The 15,832-nt window shown below is 32.7% G+C and overlaps 1 protein-coding gene across 1 annotated transcript in view; it reads left to right on the top strand.

Annotated features, from left to right (window-relative positions):
* Positions 1–15,420, top strand: part of LOC129230758 (casein kinase I-like) — a gene marked incomplete at its 5' end in the record, with an annotated part of 59,087 nt that extends 43,667 nt beyond the window's left edge. The window contains 2 exon segments of the mRNA XM_054865194.1: positions 7,140–7,357; positions 13,183–15,420. Coding sequence (XP_054721169.1) covers positions 7,140–7,357; positions 13,183–13,234 — 270 coding nt within the window.
* Positions 15,421–15,832: the final 412 nt, after the last annotated feature.

Here is a 15,832-nt window from a genome sequence, read left to right as displayed (position 1 = left end):
ACTTTTCAATATGTATCTATGTAATGTTGCTTTTTTAATATAAAATAATTTTGTTTTAAACTTGGTTGTAGTTTTGTTGAAAATCTAACATGAAAATTCAGAAAAGCATTTTAAAAGTGCTTAGAATTTATGGAAACTTATGGTACAGGAGGAAGGTTTAGCGCAGGCCACGATTTCATGCTCCTATTTTAACCCTCAGTGCTCCGATTTTTTTTCTTAAGTGCTCCTATTTTTTGTATCTTGAGGTTGGCAGCTATGTAAAGCATATTTTTAATTAAATACTACTAGCTCACCCGTGAAAAGCATTTGTACTTGAAGTGTTTTTTTTTTTTTCTTAATGACAGCAAAAATTTGTTGGTACCCAACCTATGACCTGTGGGTCACATCCGTTCCTCTAAGCTGACCTGTGTGGCCCATTGCTTTGTTCAACTTTACAAAAGGAAAATCACGTTGTGTCACAAAGTAACAAATTTAGAGACGTATGGGTGATTCTCCAAAAACCTGACATTTTCCAATCATTTTTTTTAATAAAAATGCTGAAAAAAATTATACTTACTCTTTGTTAGGAACTTATTAAGAGAAAAATAGAGGGAACTCACTTTAACTATGTTACACCCTCAAAAGAGGGGGTCACATTTTCATACATCAAGAGACTGACAAGCAGCAAGCACCAGGAGAGTTACAAAATGAATTTCTTCATGGGTTATCTAAAATGTCACTATAGTAATAAAGAAATAACTGAAGCCTGAATCAAAAAATATGATTATTACATGACAAAAAAGTTTATGTAAAACCTCTCTTAACGGACACCCCCAATTTCTTTGAGTACAAGTTCCACATAGGTTTTTCCACATTATTCACTCTGAATATCTTACTCTCCGAATAACAGGCATTCATTTCAAAGAAAAAAAATCTATTGCTACATTAAAACATTCTTTAAATTAGCTATACACAATATGATAAAATTTACAAAAAGAAAAGTTACCTTCTCATTACCTGAAAATTGTTTTATGATTCAGGAAATGCAAACATGAATCAAAAAGGGAATCAGCAATATTAATAACATATACAGTCGGACCTCCATGTATCAAAGTAGCAAATTGCCAGAAAAAAATTCGATATATAGAAATTTCGATCTATAGAAACAATCTTATTTTATCCTAAAAATCTCCTAAAACGTTAAAATTAAAACTAATTTTCGTGTATGAAACCTAATTTCTAATTTATACCAGCACCGGATTAAATGAAAGTTAATAATTAAAAAAATAACAGAAATTGCATTTTTGCGCCTTCATACTTCTTCATTCTTCGGCAATTCAACTTGATCCGCAACATTAGGGGATTTTGGTTTTGACAAATCGAGAAAAAAGTAAAAAATTAATCTACGTAACTTGAATGATATAGAATGACTAGAAACGATAATCAACAGACAAAAGGAATGACTTGAAACTGATTAAACAATGTTACTGGTTACAACTAAGATATTAGAAATAAACTTGAGGGAATTTAGGTACTCTAGAACAAAAAAACGACCTATCTACACACCCATCAACCCCAGGTTCCTTATGAGTTTCGTAGCAACCTTTAGTTGACATAATTTTCTCCCCTAACCTTCATTTTTCATGAGACAAACAGTCTAAAGTGGAAAAAAAAAAATCTATGACTGTCTTGAAAACAAATTCGATATATAGAGATTTTTTCGATATATAGAAACAATTTTTCTATGTAATGAACATAGAAATTCGCTGGGATTTTGATGTATAGAAAATTTCAATATGTGGAAGTGCGATATATGGAGGTTCGACTGTATTTTACTTTTAATTTAAAGCAACTACGAAATTTATAGCAACTTCACTAACCTATTTGAGCAACATTTAGATTAACAAATGTCCAACCAATAAATCTCTCTTGGAATAATTCATCTGAACAGCGAAAAAAATTGAATAGAATTAGTCCACTGATACATTTTTTTATTTATTGCTTGCCAAAGTTAAATTTCTTTTTTTCAATCACTCTTATTTTCCAACTAATGTATTGGAAATAAGTCTTTCTATTGTATGGGATGCATTACCAGTTCTTGAGAATAATGCTAGGAGAGTGATTTTTTTAGGACTGGAGTATGACATTTTCCATACAATTTACCTGTTATGTAGACCCAGGATTATATTTAAGGTAAATGTTATTTTTCTATTCTAACCTCTTAATTCAACCACAAACTATGAGTAGAGTTTTTATTTTTTGTTTATTTAACCTTTTAAACGCCAATGTTCCCAAATGGGAACATCAACTTAAAAAATCGTAAAAAATAAATTTTCGCTTGGGGTATTTTAATTTTTTTTTTCTATTTATTGCCAAAAATAGACCTGATTTTTTAAAAGAAAAACTAGTTCTAATTTACGATTACTTTTTTCTGCAAAAATTTGCTTTTTTACCGATTTTCACGGAGACAGATTAAAAAATTTATATATTTTTTGAAAAATGCTTAACTGTTTTGATATTTTAGAGTAACAATAAACAGGGATCCTTTTTTGATGACCAAACATGACCAATAGTAGTTTAGAACAAAAATGTAGATCCTATAAGCGAACAAACTTCGTTGTTCCCGATCAGGAACATTGACGTGATACACTATACAAAAGTGGGCAATTTACGCCACTGCGTAAGTTCTCTTATCTGATTATTGATAGTCTAAGAATTAAAAAACAACCTCTATTCATGCATCTAAAAGTAGGTGGGCGACATTTTGACCTTTCAATGTTCCCCTTTCCATCCTCTCCCTCCCCTTCGTCTCCGGTTTTAGGATCGGAGTGATATTGAAAAATTGCTTTGTACGTAGAAATGAAGATGTTTACAGCTCTTCTCAAGTACCCCGCTTAGGCTTCAATCTGTTCGCAATAAATTCCCCTCCTTGGTCACGTGAGACTTTGTAGAGCTGTCCCCCAATCATCTATTTTTCTTTTTGGCGTACTTTACCAGTAAAAGTCAGACAAAGAAGCAAAAAGCATAAAGTAAGTCTTAATGCATCTTAAAATATCATGAGGGGAAAAAAAGTAAAAAATAAATAAATTTGAGCAATTAGAATGTGAAAGTAGAGTATTGAGATGGGGAAAATGTGTCTGTCGATCTGTCTGTCTGTCCTCCTCAAATAACATTTGGGTGAATAATCCAATTCAAACGATTTTTTTTTTGTTTGAAAGATCTCCGCAAGGACACCTCATTCCCACATTTCCTTTTTTTATTTGAACAATTTTTCGTTCAATTTTGAACAGTTCAAATCCCTTAACATTATCACCTAAGGGGAAACTAAAAGTCAATCTTGGTTCAATACATTTAGTTCAAAGAAATTGTGTTGAAAATAGCTCTTGTTGACCAACTTCCGACTCCCGATTCGTTAAATTGTAGATCAGTCGACTCCTGTACCTAAAATTTAGTGGGACTCCGACTCTCTAACTCCAACTCTGACTGTAGCTTTGGAAAAAATTTAGACACAGAGAAAAAATATGATTGACTCCAACTCTTGGATTTCATGTAATTGGTATCAAATTTTGAATGAATTGTTTATTAAATACGCACTTTTTTTATTGAGCAATCAAGATTGGTTATTACTTTCATTTGACCGTTTTGATGTGCTATCATTTTATTTTCCCGCCAGCACCCTCTGCAGCATAACCGTTGACCAGATCCTCACGATGCTGCTCCTCCAGCGAAAAGCGTCTCCAGGTTGCGTCCATATCCTACACACACACGCATACATACACAACTACACGCACACATACACACGTGCATAAATGCGAACACATACACACAACTACCCACACAGTCATGCCTGCATATAGACACAAACACACATGCCTACACACACATACACATCCCCTACACACAAACACAAATACCCCCCCCCACACACAAATATGCATGCCTACATACACGCACACACTCATGATTGCGAAAAACAAAATTTGAATTCAAGATGACAAAATTCAAATTAATTTTCTTTTTTTTAAATATATATTTTGAAATATTTGAGATTGAAATGAGTGTGACAAAAAGTATCATGTATATCAAGCATTTTTGCAAAAATACAAATCTGAAGCTCTAGTGAGCATGAGGCATAATCGATTAAAAGTCTTAGTAAAAAACTTAACGTAACACGCCAATGTTCCCAAACAGAAATATTACAAAAATATTAGATAAAAAATTTTTTTTTTGAATATTTCTTCTTGCATTGTGTAAAGGGATGCCTAAGAGTCCTATTTTCATGAAGCAATTCAATATTTTACAGTGGAACATAGAGTGGCATTTAAAGGGTTAAAGCAGAAATATTGTTCAGGAGAATGACAGCAAAAATGTTACATGCTCTATTCTTGAAGTTCAAAATGTTAATGAGAACAGCAGACAAATCATATTAACAAAATACTTAAGGAAGCCAACAAAATGGTGATAATAAACAGTTTTATAGTACAGCAGATTAAAAATTCGTTTTTTTTTAATCTGTAACTAGCTGCATTAGCCGGATTTGCATAGTCTACCTCGAAAATAAAAGCTTTGTCAAGTGACCCATGTTCAGCAATCAGGCTTTCAAAAGTTCCTAAAAAAATTAAATGCAGCTCTCCATAAATACCACTGAAATCCTTAAAATAAAAAAGAAAGAAGACAAATTGCCAAATAATGATCAAAAAATGAAATTTTTACCTCAAAACGAAAAGCAAAATTTTATTTAGTCACAGCCATGAAAAAAAAAAAAAGTGGCAACCTTCTGAACACTAATTTAAAATGAGAAAGCTCAAACGATAATTTTCCGATTTGAAATTTCTTTTCCATTACGCTTAGTAGTGCTTTTTAATTTTTTCCCGGTGATTTTACTTTCTCTTTTTTTGAAATTTGAAGGAAGTGAATGAACTGTATGGGTGTTTTTCGTACACTTTTGAATGGGTGCCAAAATCGAACTGATGAGATAATTTTATCGGGTAGAAAGAGCCATTTAATGCCATTTTCGGGCTCTAAAATTACAATTTGAATGGTTTGGTTCTTTTTTGGCTTTCGAAAACCCCCTACTCTCCTTCTTAGGGGCCTAAGTACCTCCTTTGCCAAATTTGGTCGAGATCTGAGGTAAACTGGATTTGTATAGGGAACATACACTCACATATATATATTTATTGCTTTATTTATATAGATAATTGAACTCATTCCTATAGGACAGAAGAACGACATGGAAACCTGCGGACAAAGTTTAAAACAATGTACCTTGATTTAAATAATTCAATGTATTTAAAGAATGCTATTTTAGAGCTTTAAGTATACTTGATTTTGTACTACAAATTGAATTTTTGGAATGTTGACATACAATTTTTAAATAATTTAAGTCGATTTGAAAAACGGATGGGGACACGCCAAAAGTGACTTTCTGGTTATTTAAAAAAATTTTATAGAAAAAACTAAATAAGTTATTGTTTTAATAAGAGTAGAATAACATCAGGTAAGTTATTTCTAACTATTAAAAAAGTGAAAACACTTTCTGAGTTAAACAATTCTTGTGCTAGGCTACTGGGACATAATATTGTTAGGATTTTGGAGAATCACCCATATATTCAAATGTTAGTTTCTGAAACACAGATTCAAATTTTGCTTTAGTAAAATAAGCATCTAGTTTTGATAACAATTCTTAGTCTGTAATTTTCTTTTCCATGTTTTTCTATACTACCATAAAATGCATTCTGGCCCGCAACAACCATTTTAATATAAGGTGCGGCCCTTGGGATAAAAAAAAGGTTGGGCACCACTGCTCTAAAGCAATGTGTAATAATAAAGCAACAAAATAAATTGAAATGGATTCCTTTATTTTGTTAGATAATTGTTTAAAATTATACTATGATTTAAGATAAAATTAATGTTTTGGTTCCTGTTTTTAACAACAGCAGAGCTTTAACTCAGAATCTTGAAATAAGTTTAGATTATATAGTAATGAAAATTTAGATCAAATTTATAGTGTTCTTCACAAAAGAAAAAAAAACTTTGAGCAATAACATACATGATTAAACCATGCATTCAACAAAGCACAACCTAAAATGATTTTGCTTTTGAAATTTCTAGTTATGAAGACCTTCCTTCAGTTTTCGAATCCAATTATAGTTGGGAGTCACAGTCCTAGAAGTGCAAAAGAAGTTCAGTAAATTATATGTAATAAATCTTCTAAATTTCTCCTCCAATGTTTTTTTTTTTTTTTTTTTAAGTTTTCAATGCTGGTATAAGAGAATTTAAATCATAAATTTTTATGTGATTTAATCAGCACTTTGTGCAAAGAAATTTGTATGTTCCTGACTGCAAACCTTTTTTAAATTTTTTTGTCCTCTATGGTAAATGATTCATAAAAATGTTCTAGCTTAGATATACCATGTGAAAAAAACCTTTTTATATTGTGTCTACTTTCTAGCTTGAAATATTGATGATCTAACATGTCAACCCTATTTTCAGCTTAAAAATTCAAACTGAGAAATAATCAATACTTAGCAAGAATTGTCATTAGGGAATTATTGTTTTAAAAGTTAACCAACAAAGATAAATTTAAAACAGGACGGGCACCCACCCACCCGTAAAAGCAAGGGTGCACCCTGCTATATATCGCTAAGACCCCCCTCCCCCCAAAATGAGAAAAATACCTGTCAAAACAACCCTCCTAAAATTTCAATGGCGCAGTCTACGCTATATTCCCCCCCCCCCCTTTCTAGGTAGACACCCTTGATTTAAAAGATAAGTGTTTATTTCTGTATTAATCAAAAAATGATATACATGTACTGGTAGGTTTTTCAAGGTGTTCAGGAATTTTGAAATTTTTTGCTTTGAAAATATTGCACGCTTATTCCTTTTCTTTGAATGTATGATTTTTGTATAATATATGCAAAGCCAAGTAAAACTTCAAATGTAACCAGAAGGAAATTTTGGTAGTACTGGGTACAAGCAGGGGGGGAGTAGAGGTTGGGTGAGAAATCTTTTCAAAAACTTTTATAATCTGTTTTGTATGTTTAAGTTGCTATGATTATGTTTGCGAAGAGCTGTTAAAAAGAAAATATTTTTTACTGTGCTTTGTTTTAGCTTTTAATCATTTATTTTCTGTATTTAAGAAAAAAATACTTTTGTTTCAGAACAAAAAACCTCGCCAATTTGGTTCAGTTATTATAGTCGATCATTCAAAGCCACCAGAGATGAACGTCTTGAGCAGCAATTTGGCTCCGAACGATCGCCATGATTCCGTCCAAGTCGTCAGCTCCACATACAGTGAAGCACCAGATAACCCAACTACAGGGCACTCAAACACACCCATTGCAATACCTAATGAAGTGGAAGTCATCTCAGAGACAAAGTATGACTTATTTAATGAACTTTTATACAATACTAGCATTCCCGTACCCAGCATTGCTCGGGTAATAGAATTAGCCGGGGATAACAGTGCTTGGTGCACCTAGTTACGAAAATCCCCTATACTAATTATTTATTACCTATATTTTTTCTAATTTTGGGAGGGTCCCGGGGCTCCTGGACTTCTCATATATATGTCCTTGTCCTTAACCGATCCTTAACTGTCATTAACGATCCTTTAAAAGTATTGATTTTCTTTACCTGAGCAATGCCGGGTACGGGAATGCTAGTATATATATGTTGTCTCAGGACATTGATTTTTATCATTTACTTTTACGATGTGAAATAACACTTAAATGCTTATGTATTTTATCTGTGATGTTCTTAAAAACTGTTTCCAGTTTTGAAAAAGTGAAAGCGAAAGCCAGAAACATCATTTGACTTGAGAAAAGCTTTGAAGAATCATGTGAGAAACAAAAACAATATCAAATTTAAAATTCGCTATCAACCAAAAGTTGAGATGAAGTACTAAATAATGATTTAAATGGAGGAAAGCCTTTGAAAATAAAGGATTTAAATTTCAATTACAGGTTTTAAATTTGCAGAAATTAAGGGATTTTAATTAATTTCTCTCGAAATATTTGATAGTTTGTAGTGATTGTGTGTGTCAGTTGGTATGTCAAGTCTGTGATATTGCATCACATAAAAAGCATGCAAGCAGAAAAGATTCTTATTAGTGTCCTTAACATTAAACTTGGTTTCAGGAAATCTGTGAATTCAGACCCTTCCATTAGAAACTCTATAGAGTATTTTGAACTTCTCAAAATATTATTGCGCACATATCCTCTTACAATTTTTTCAAACATAATATTGTTTTCATAAGGTCTTTGAATACACTGTATGAAAACTGCACTTTCCTGCATGAAGCTCTGAGGGATAAAACAACACAACTTTTATTGTAATACAGCCAGACCTTGATATAAGATCACCCTGTATACAAGGTCACGTTTCTTTAGTCCCGGTTCATTGAATAGAAGTTCTGTGTTATGAATTATCGGATATATGGTCCGAACATGAATACCGTAATTGCTTATAAGGTCACTTTTATCTGACTTTCTTTGGGTGATTTCAGTGTCACACAGATTCAATTGCAAGAATTTCCGTGGTACGTAATCTTTTATCGGTGAAATATTACTTTTTCTACTAATCTATATATATAAAGGTGACGGTGTTTCTTTCTGTGCACCCAATGGCCAGAAGACCCCATAGCACCTACAGCCCTGAAACTTGGCACGAAATTTAAACGTACCCCGAGGGTCTGCACCTCAAAGCCCGAATTCTAAATTTCCAATTAGTTTTTTCATAATTAACTAATTAAGCTGAAATTTTAAGTTTTTTTTGCCTAATTAAGGGGTAAAAAATCCCCCCATCCCCTTAACATTATCTGTTGTTGGAAAGAGCTTCCCTTTCTGAACAAGATGTTTGTTCCATTTCTCTCAATTAATTAGAACAGGAGATATAAGCTATTCTAATTGCAATCCTAATTGAGTCAATTTTTAAGGCTAAACTTGGTTTTTGTTTCTGCAATGATGTCACGTCATCTTCAGTATACAGATGAAATGTGTTTGCAGTGACGTCATCTTCGCTATACGGATGTGTTCGAATAGTAGAACCAGTGGTTGCGCTGTTGTCATTTTTGTTAAATTCATTTTGCGAATGTTAATTGATTTTCTTTTTTAATTTGAAAGTTGCTTGGCAAATTTGGAGATAAACAATGGAGTTGTGGATTATTTGTTTATTTCGCATTTAGATTTTTAAAGGGTGAACAAATCAAAATAAGCTCAAACGCAACGAACCCCTTGATGAAGCCCCAGGGGTGTTTTGGGATTATTGTTCAACTTTTTATTATTCAACTTTTCTGTGGCTAATATTACATATATATATATATATATATATATATACATACTTGAAGGATGAGTAACGACATTTTAATTCAAAAGTAAAGCACATTAATGGGGAACAAAAAAGTTCTTGCTTAAGTACATGCAGAACGCAGCAGCTCCCCCCCCCCCCCCCCCGGAACTCTCGGAAGTAAACACAGTCAAAATAATGATATAAGAATTGTTAAAAAGACAAGAGCTCTGAAGAATATACAGAACAATGATTAATAAATTTAAAGGGAAAAAAAAGTAAAAATGTATTAGAAAAAATAGATTTAACTGTGTCAAATCTTTTTTTTCTTGTGCTCGCCGGGAAGGGGGGGGGGGGGCTCCGCGAAGTTCGTAATTTTTCCGGGGGGGGGGGGTTCACGGAGATCTGAAGTTTGGGAACCTCTGATCTAATGTATTACAAACAATACACTTGCATCATTTTGTCCTCAGTCTATCATTCCAACTACGTGTTTAAAACTTTTGAGCTGGATGGTAATTACATTTTAACGTATTTCCCCTGAAAAAGACATAAACAATGGCTACCTTCGCTAAAACTTTTGCATGTGTTAAAACAAAAGTTCACTTAATACAGCGGTTCCCCCATCTTTTTCAGGCTAGTGCCCATAAAGTCATAATATATTAACAATTACCCTCAAGACACTTTAATATGAAAACAAATTTGCTATAGCATTTTTTTCTTTTAAATTGGGGTTTCAGGTGTGGGGAGCGATTCCCCCTTTAATTTTCCTGACTTTGAAAAATTTATGTATAGGGCATGGCTTTTGCTGTTTTTCGATACAATATGCATCCTCCCCTTTCGCCCCTCCCCCTGGAAAAATTCAGAATGTCGGGTTGGTAAATATGAAAACTACTAATAAAATATTGAATTCACTTAATATAATATTTTATAACAACATAAATTTTGACAAAGCAGTTATTTCAATTATTTAGAAAAAAAGTTTAAAAATCCTTACCTTTCCATCAGAAGGTGTTGAGACTCTTGATGGTTGCATGCTTGGTTCTTGCTATCATCGACGATTTAAATAAGTGAAGTCTCACGCAAAAGAAAAGTTACTATCCCATGCCCCATGAGCACATTACGACTAGACAACTAGACGCCTTTTTGTGCAAATGAACCACATTTCGCCAAAATTATCGAAGAGTGTCCGTTTTAATGAGGGTAAAAATCCTTTTTACAAGAAAAGTTATATCCGTGACCAAGTTTGATAGTCTCCACTTTAATAAAGGGAAATTTAATGTTTTAATCCTAAAAAATGGAGGAAATAAAAAAAAAACTGTCCGGAATGAGGGGTGTACGTTAAGCGAGGCTTCACTGTTTTACGCACACTTAAGGAAATTTATTTTCCGCAAAACAACTCTTTTGCGAATATTAATTGTTTATGTGCAAATATAGATGTAACCGCAATAGAGGTTTAGCAATGATCTGTTCAAACAAGATATTCCTCTTTAAAAAAAAAATAATTAAAAAAAAAAAATCCAAGAAGTAATTCCAGGTTTTTAAAGAAAAACCTATTTGCCAGAATTTGTTTATAAATATCCAACAAAAATTACTTGAACCCCTGCCCCACCCCCCTCTTTACTTTTTTTTTTAAAGCAAAGCCTCTACATTGTCTCGTTCCTTATAGGTACCAGGTATTTTGTGTTGAGATATGCATTGCAGTCTATATATAACTGCAATATGCTGCTTCAAACTGCTTAAAGCCAGAGCTCTCAGCACAAAAATCTTTCTAATTTAAATACAAAAACGCTTCCCCCACCCCCTATTTTTTCGCTGGGATATAATTTAAATTTGTACACAAATTGGGTGATCCTCAATTTCTCCTTCGAAAAAAATCTGTAACTGGAAGATTAAAAAGGATCTGGTGGGTAATGTTTGGTTTGGTTAAGGGGGGTGGGGTCATGACCCTCATGATCCCCCCCCCTCTTGGACCCACGCTTTTCCCCTCCGTAAATTTTGCGTTTGGATATAATTAAATTTTTTATACAAACTGGGTGATCCTCAATTTCTCCTTCGAAAAAATCTGTAACTGGAAGAATAAAAAGGATCTGGTGGGTAATGTTTGGTCTGGTTAAGGGGAGTAGGCTCATGATCCCCATGACCCCTCCCCCTTGGATCCACACTTGCCCCTCCCCCCTCCTTAATTTTGCACTTGGATATAATTTAAATTTGTTCATAAAGTGGGTGATCCTCAATTTCTCTTTCGGAAAAATCTGTAACTGGAAGTTTAAAAAGGCTCTGTTGGGCTATGTTTGGTCTAGCTAGGGGGGTCATGACCCCATGACCTCCCGCTTGACCCACACTTGCCCCCCCCCCCTATAATTTTGTACTTGGATATAATTTAAATTTGTTCACAAACTGGATAATCCTCAATTCTCCTTCGAAAAATTCAGTAACAGGAGGATTAAAAAGGCCCTGTTGTGTAATGTTTGGTCTGGCTAAGGGAGGGGGGGGGGTCATGACCCACCCCTTGGATCCGCGCTTGAATGTAACACACGCAGTACACAAGCACAAACACTCACACAGAGCATTAATGTCATAAGACATTTTAAAATTACTATGTAAAAGCAGGAAACTTTTTAATCAGAAAATATAAAACTTAAAGTAATACAAAACTTGGAGAAATTGCGGCAGTTTTGTGTATGATGGACTAGCTGTGTTGGCCAACTTTGCAGGGTTTACCTTGAAAATAAAAGTTCTGTCAAGTGACACATGTTCAACAATTTGGCATAAATGAGGGAAAAAAGTGTATGATTTCCTGTCAGAATAATGACAACATTCCCTTAAAATGCCTATTTAAAACTGACATTAGTCCCTAAAAGTTTCCATTTGAATAAAGAAAATTCTTAAATATTCCCTAAAAATCCAGACTCCCATCAGATTGCATCTGGCACTGCGTGAACTTTAACGATCGTTGTAGTGGTCCCTGCCGAGAAAAAGAATTGAGAGTATGAACCATGAGAAGTCTTTTTCTCCTAAATAAATAAGGAAAAGGCCAAAAAACTCATTAGTCCCAAAGTATTGTCAACAGACCCCACAAATCCCCATTAGAATGAGGATAACAGTACCCAAAAATTCCCTGTATAGTCTCAACGTTAGTTCCCAAAAAAAATCCTTCCTTGAAGACCACTGTTCATCCATTAGGATGAGGACAATGATCTTGAAAACGCTCCTTAAGAGAAAAAAACATTACCTAATATTCATTGTGGCAAATGTCTGCAATTTCTGTGATTTTTTTTTTCATTGAAACTAGATATAAAACATGTAGGAAACTGGCTAGGGGTGACAGTTTCAGTTTTTTACCTCGGTTAGGAAAAATAGTAGATCGGCCACTAGTACCACTAAAAATGTACAGATCAGTGGAATTTTGTAGGTACCTGTCTATTGAACTAGTGACTTATTTTTATAAATTTTTACCCCTGGATTGTTTTATTGACATGTTATTTTCATCAAAAGCAATGTTTGTTTTGGGTTTCTTGATTTACCAATTAAAAAAATAATACTTTTATTTCTAATTTTGCTTTGGCTGCTAAAAATTGTAGCAATAAATAAAATTAATAAATACAAGATGTGAATTAGCTCCCCCCAATCAAAAAATTATTTGTAAAAGTTAATATGTATGAAAACAATTTTTTTTAAAAATCAGTGTTTCAAAAGTTGGTGTTCATGGTTTATGCATGGATACTATTGATGTTTTAATTTGTAACATTTTTTACATATATGTTATTTAATATATTTTTTAACTTTTTTCTTTGAAATGTTTTGACATTTTCCTACTGAAAGTTGATTTTATATTTTTAATTTTTACTTCTACCAAACACTCTGCATATATCAAGTCAAAACATTATCAATTTAATTTTCCATTTTTTTCCCCTTCAGATGTTGTTGCTTCTTCAAACGAAAAAAAAAGAAACCAAGCCGCCAGAAATGACTCGCAGTCACTTGTAGTCCTGAGCAAGAAGTTGTGTTACTGCACACTTCCCCATCAGATTCCAAGGAGAGTCTGAGCGTACGAACTGCTACGGTTTGAGAAAATAAATCCCTCTTCATCACACATTCTAATTCATTAAGGGCTTATCCATCATTTGTCAGCTGTGCGAGCTGTCTGACGCCTCAACTGCAGCATTTCCGTGTTTTGGCTCATACAAAGCTGTGATTAACTTTTCCTTCTTTGGAAATGTGTATGAAAAAAAATTCACTTAATGTCACTCTCTCCTTGTTCTCTAGTGGACAAGATTTCATTGCGCAGTACTTGCAACTTGGGTTTAGATTTGATACTAACAGAAATTACCAAAGTGTAGCCTTTTGGGAAAGCTGGAATTTGCAGGCTAGAGTTTCCCGAGATGCCCAGTTATCTATTTTTATTTTAAATCTGTTTTAAGGCTTTTAATTGTAACATTTTGTTTTCCCATATAGGCTGCTATAGTCAATTACAATTAGTCATCAGCTTGTACTCAACTCATTGAATTTGAAACAAAAGTTATTTCTGTGTTTTGGAAGTACATATGAAGCATAAAGCCTACTTGGGCTTAGGTTTTTCTTTTTTTTTTTTCTTTTTTTTAATATCAAGTTACATATTTTTATTTTCATTTGCCAAAGCTATTATTTTTGAGTTGCAGGGTTTACATTTGCAATAATTGAAAATTCTTTTCAGCATTGAAAGAATTTTTCAACATTAACCAAAATGATCCCCGTGGTAAATTTTATGGATTGGTCTATGAAACAGCGATTTAACTTCATTAATAACCATACTTTACATTCTCCTTGCACAAAAGCATGAAGTCTTTCCTGTGTTGTAGAGTTTGAATTCTTGGGACAGTTTGAATGAAAAAACTTGAATGTTGTTTGGGATATTGTTATATACAGTAAATTATAAATATATATATATAAATAAAATTATTCTAATTACCAGTGCTATCTGCTGTCACTGGTGTAATTTTGCTCTCTGTAAATAGTATGTTATTATTGTCTTAACCTTTATCAGTACTTTCAGGATAGGTATGACGACTTATGACATTTTCAAGTAAATCTTATTCTTTCAAGATACACTGCTAGCTAATGTTTGAAACTTACATTAGAAAACCATAATGAGCTCATAGTAATAAAGTTGTGCACTTTGAATTTTAGTGTATATTTTTTTATGTATTCATTTTGAGCTCCTTAATGTGTTCACATATTTCATCCAATACATTTCTCCAAAATTTTTTGAACGATACTTAACCCAAGACCAAAATTTATTTTTACTATAATGTGCTACGTGTTGGTTCTCATTGCTTGATGTATGTTGCATGTGTTAAATCTTTATTATGCTTTTAAATTTTGACAAATTGTGATACTTGACTAAAATCATTAAATATATTTTCTTGTATAAGCAACCAAAGCCCCCCCCCCCCCTTTTTTTTTTCTTTAAACAAAATTTTGGTCTTTGGTGGTAAGCAATTTTACCCTTTTATTTTTAACTCCATCCCCTATTTTATCAGTAAATATATTTAATATAAAACTATAGACAGTTAATTTGACAGATGGCAGGCATATTTCCTTATTCACTCCTAAGACTGTTAGGTTGTCAACTTCTAAACTGCAAGTTAGTTTTGCTTCTGTTAGTTATGCAGTCAAATTTTTTGTAATTAGGGTTGTATATTGTGGAATTTTTCCTAAATATGGCAGTATGTGCTTTTTATTTAATACTTGTTAGTTCTTTTAGTTTTAAATTATTTAAATTTATAAACATTGAAAACAAATGCTCACTCTTTTCCGTTTGTGAGGTTTTAGTCAAATTTTGTGGTGTCTTGATATTTTTTTTTCTTCCAAAAGCGTGTATGAAATAATGCTGCCAGCTGTATTTTACAGAGTCCAGTTGAAAACCTATTTTTATGTATTAATATATGTTGTTTTTGAACTGAAATATTGTTTATATTTTAGTTGTATTATTTTTTATAAGACACGGGATAGTTTAAATTTTCCAGCACATAAAATGCCCATGCCTTTTTAAATCTATTTCTTGAATTGAAATCATTTTCCCGAATGGATTTTTTTGTAGCTGTTTTGTACAATCATTAAAAAATTGAATTATTTGTACTATGTATAGATGGAATAAAGAAAGCTGTCTGAATCAAACTGTGCTTGATTTTTTAAAATTATTATTTTATTTTTAAAGAGAACCATTTCATTTACATCAAGTCTGTATGCAAGGGGAAGGTTTTTAGTCTTGAAACGCCCTCCAAAATTTTTCAAAACTATTACAAAACAGAACAAAAAAAGTATCTGGAAAAAAAATATTACTGTTATTTTCAATTTTCCTTGAAAAATGAAATTATTGCTATTGAAAAATGGTACAAACTATTGCTGTATCTGTATTTCTTTTTGAGAAATGCCGTTTGTTTCATCAGCACTCACATTGAAACATTATTTTGCATTTAACTTCTTTCTGTTTCTTCCTTATTGATTATTTTCGCAAATAGAAATGAAATGATGTTGTAATTAATAAAGTTGCATATTATACATTTCCTGAAGTGGACTTTAGATTTTT

Source organism: Uloborus diversus, chromosome 1 (assembly GCF_026930045.1).
Source record: "Uloborus diversus isolate 005 chromosome 1, Udiv.v.3.1, whole genome shotgun sequence".
NCBI lineage: Eukaryota > Metazoa > Arthropoda > Arachnida > Araneae > Uloboridae > Uloborus > Uloborus diversus.
The sequence above is the reverse complement of the archived record's forward strand: the minus strand, read 5'-3'. Positions and strand labels throughout refer to the sequence as shown.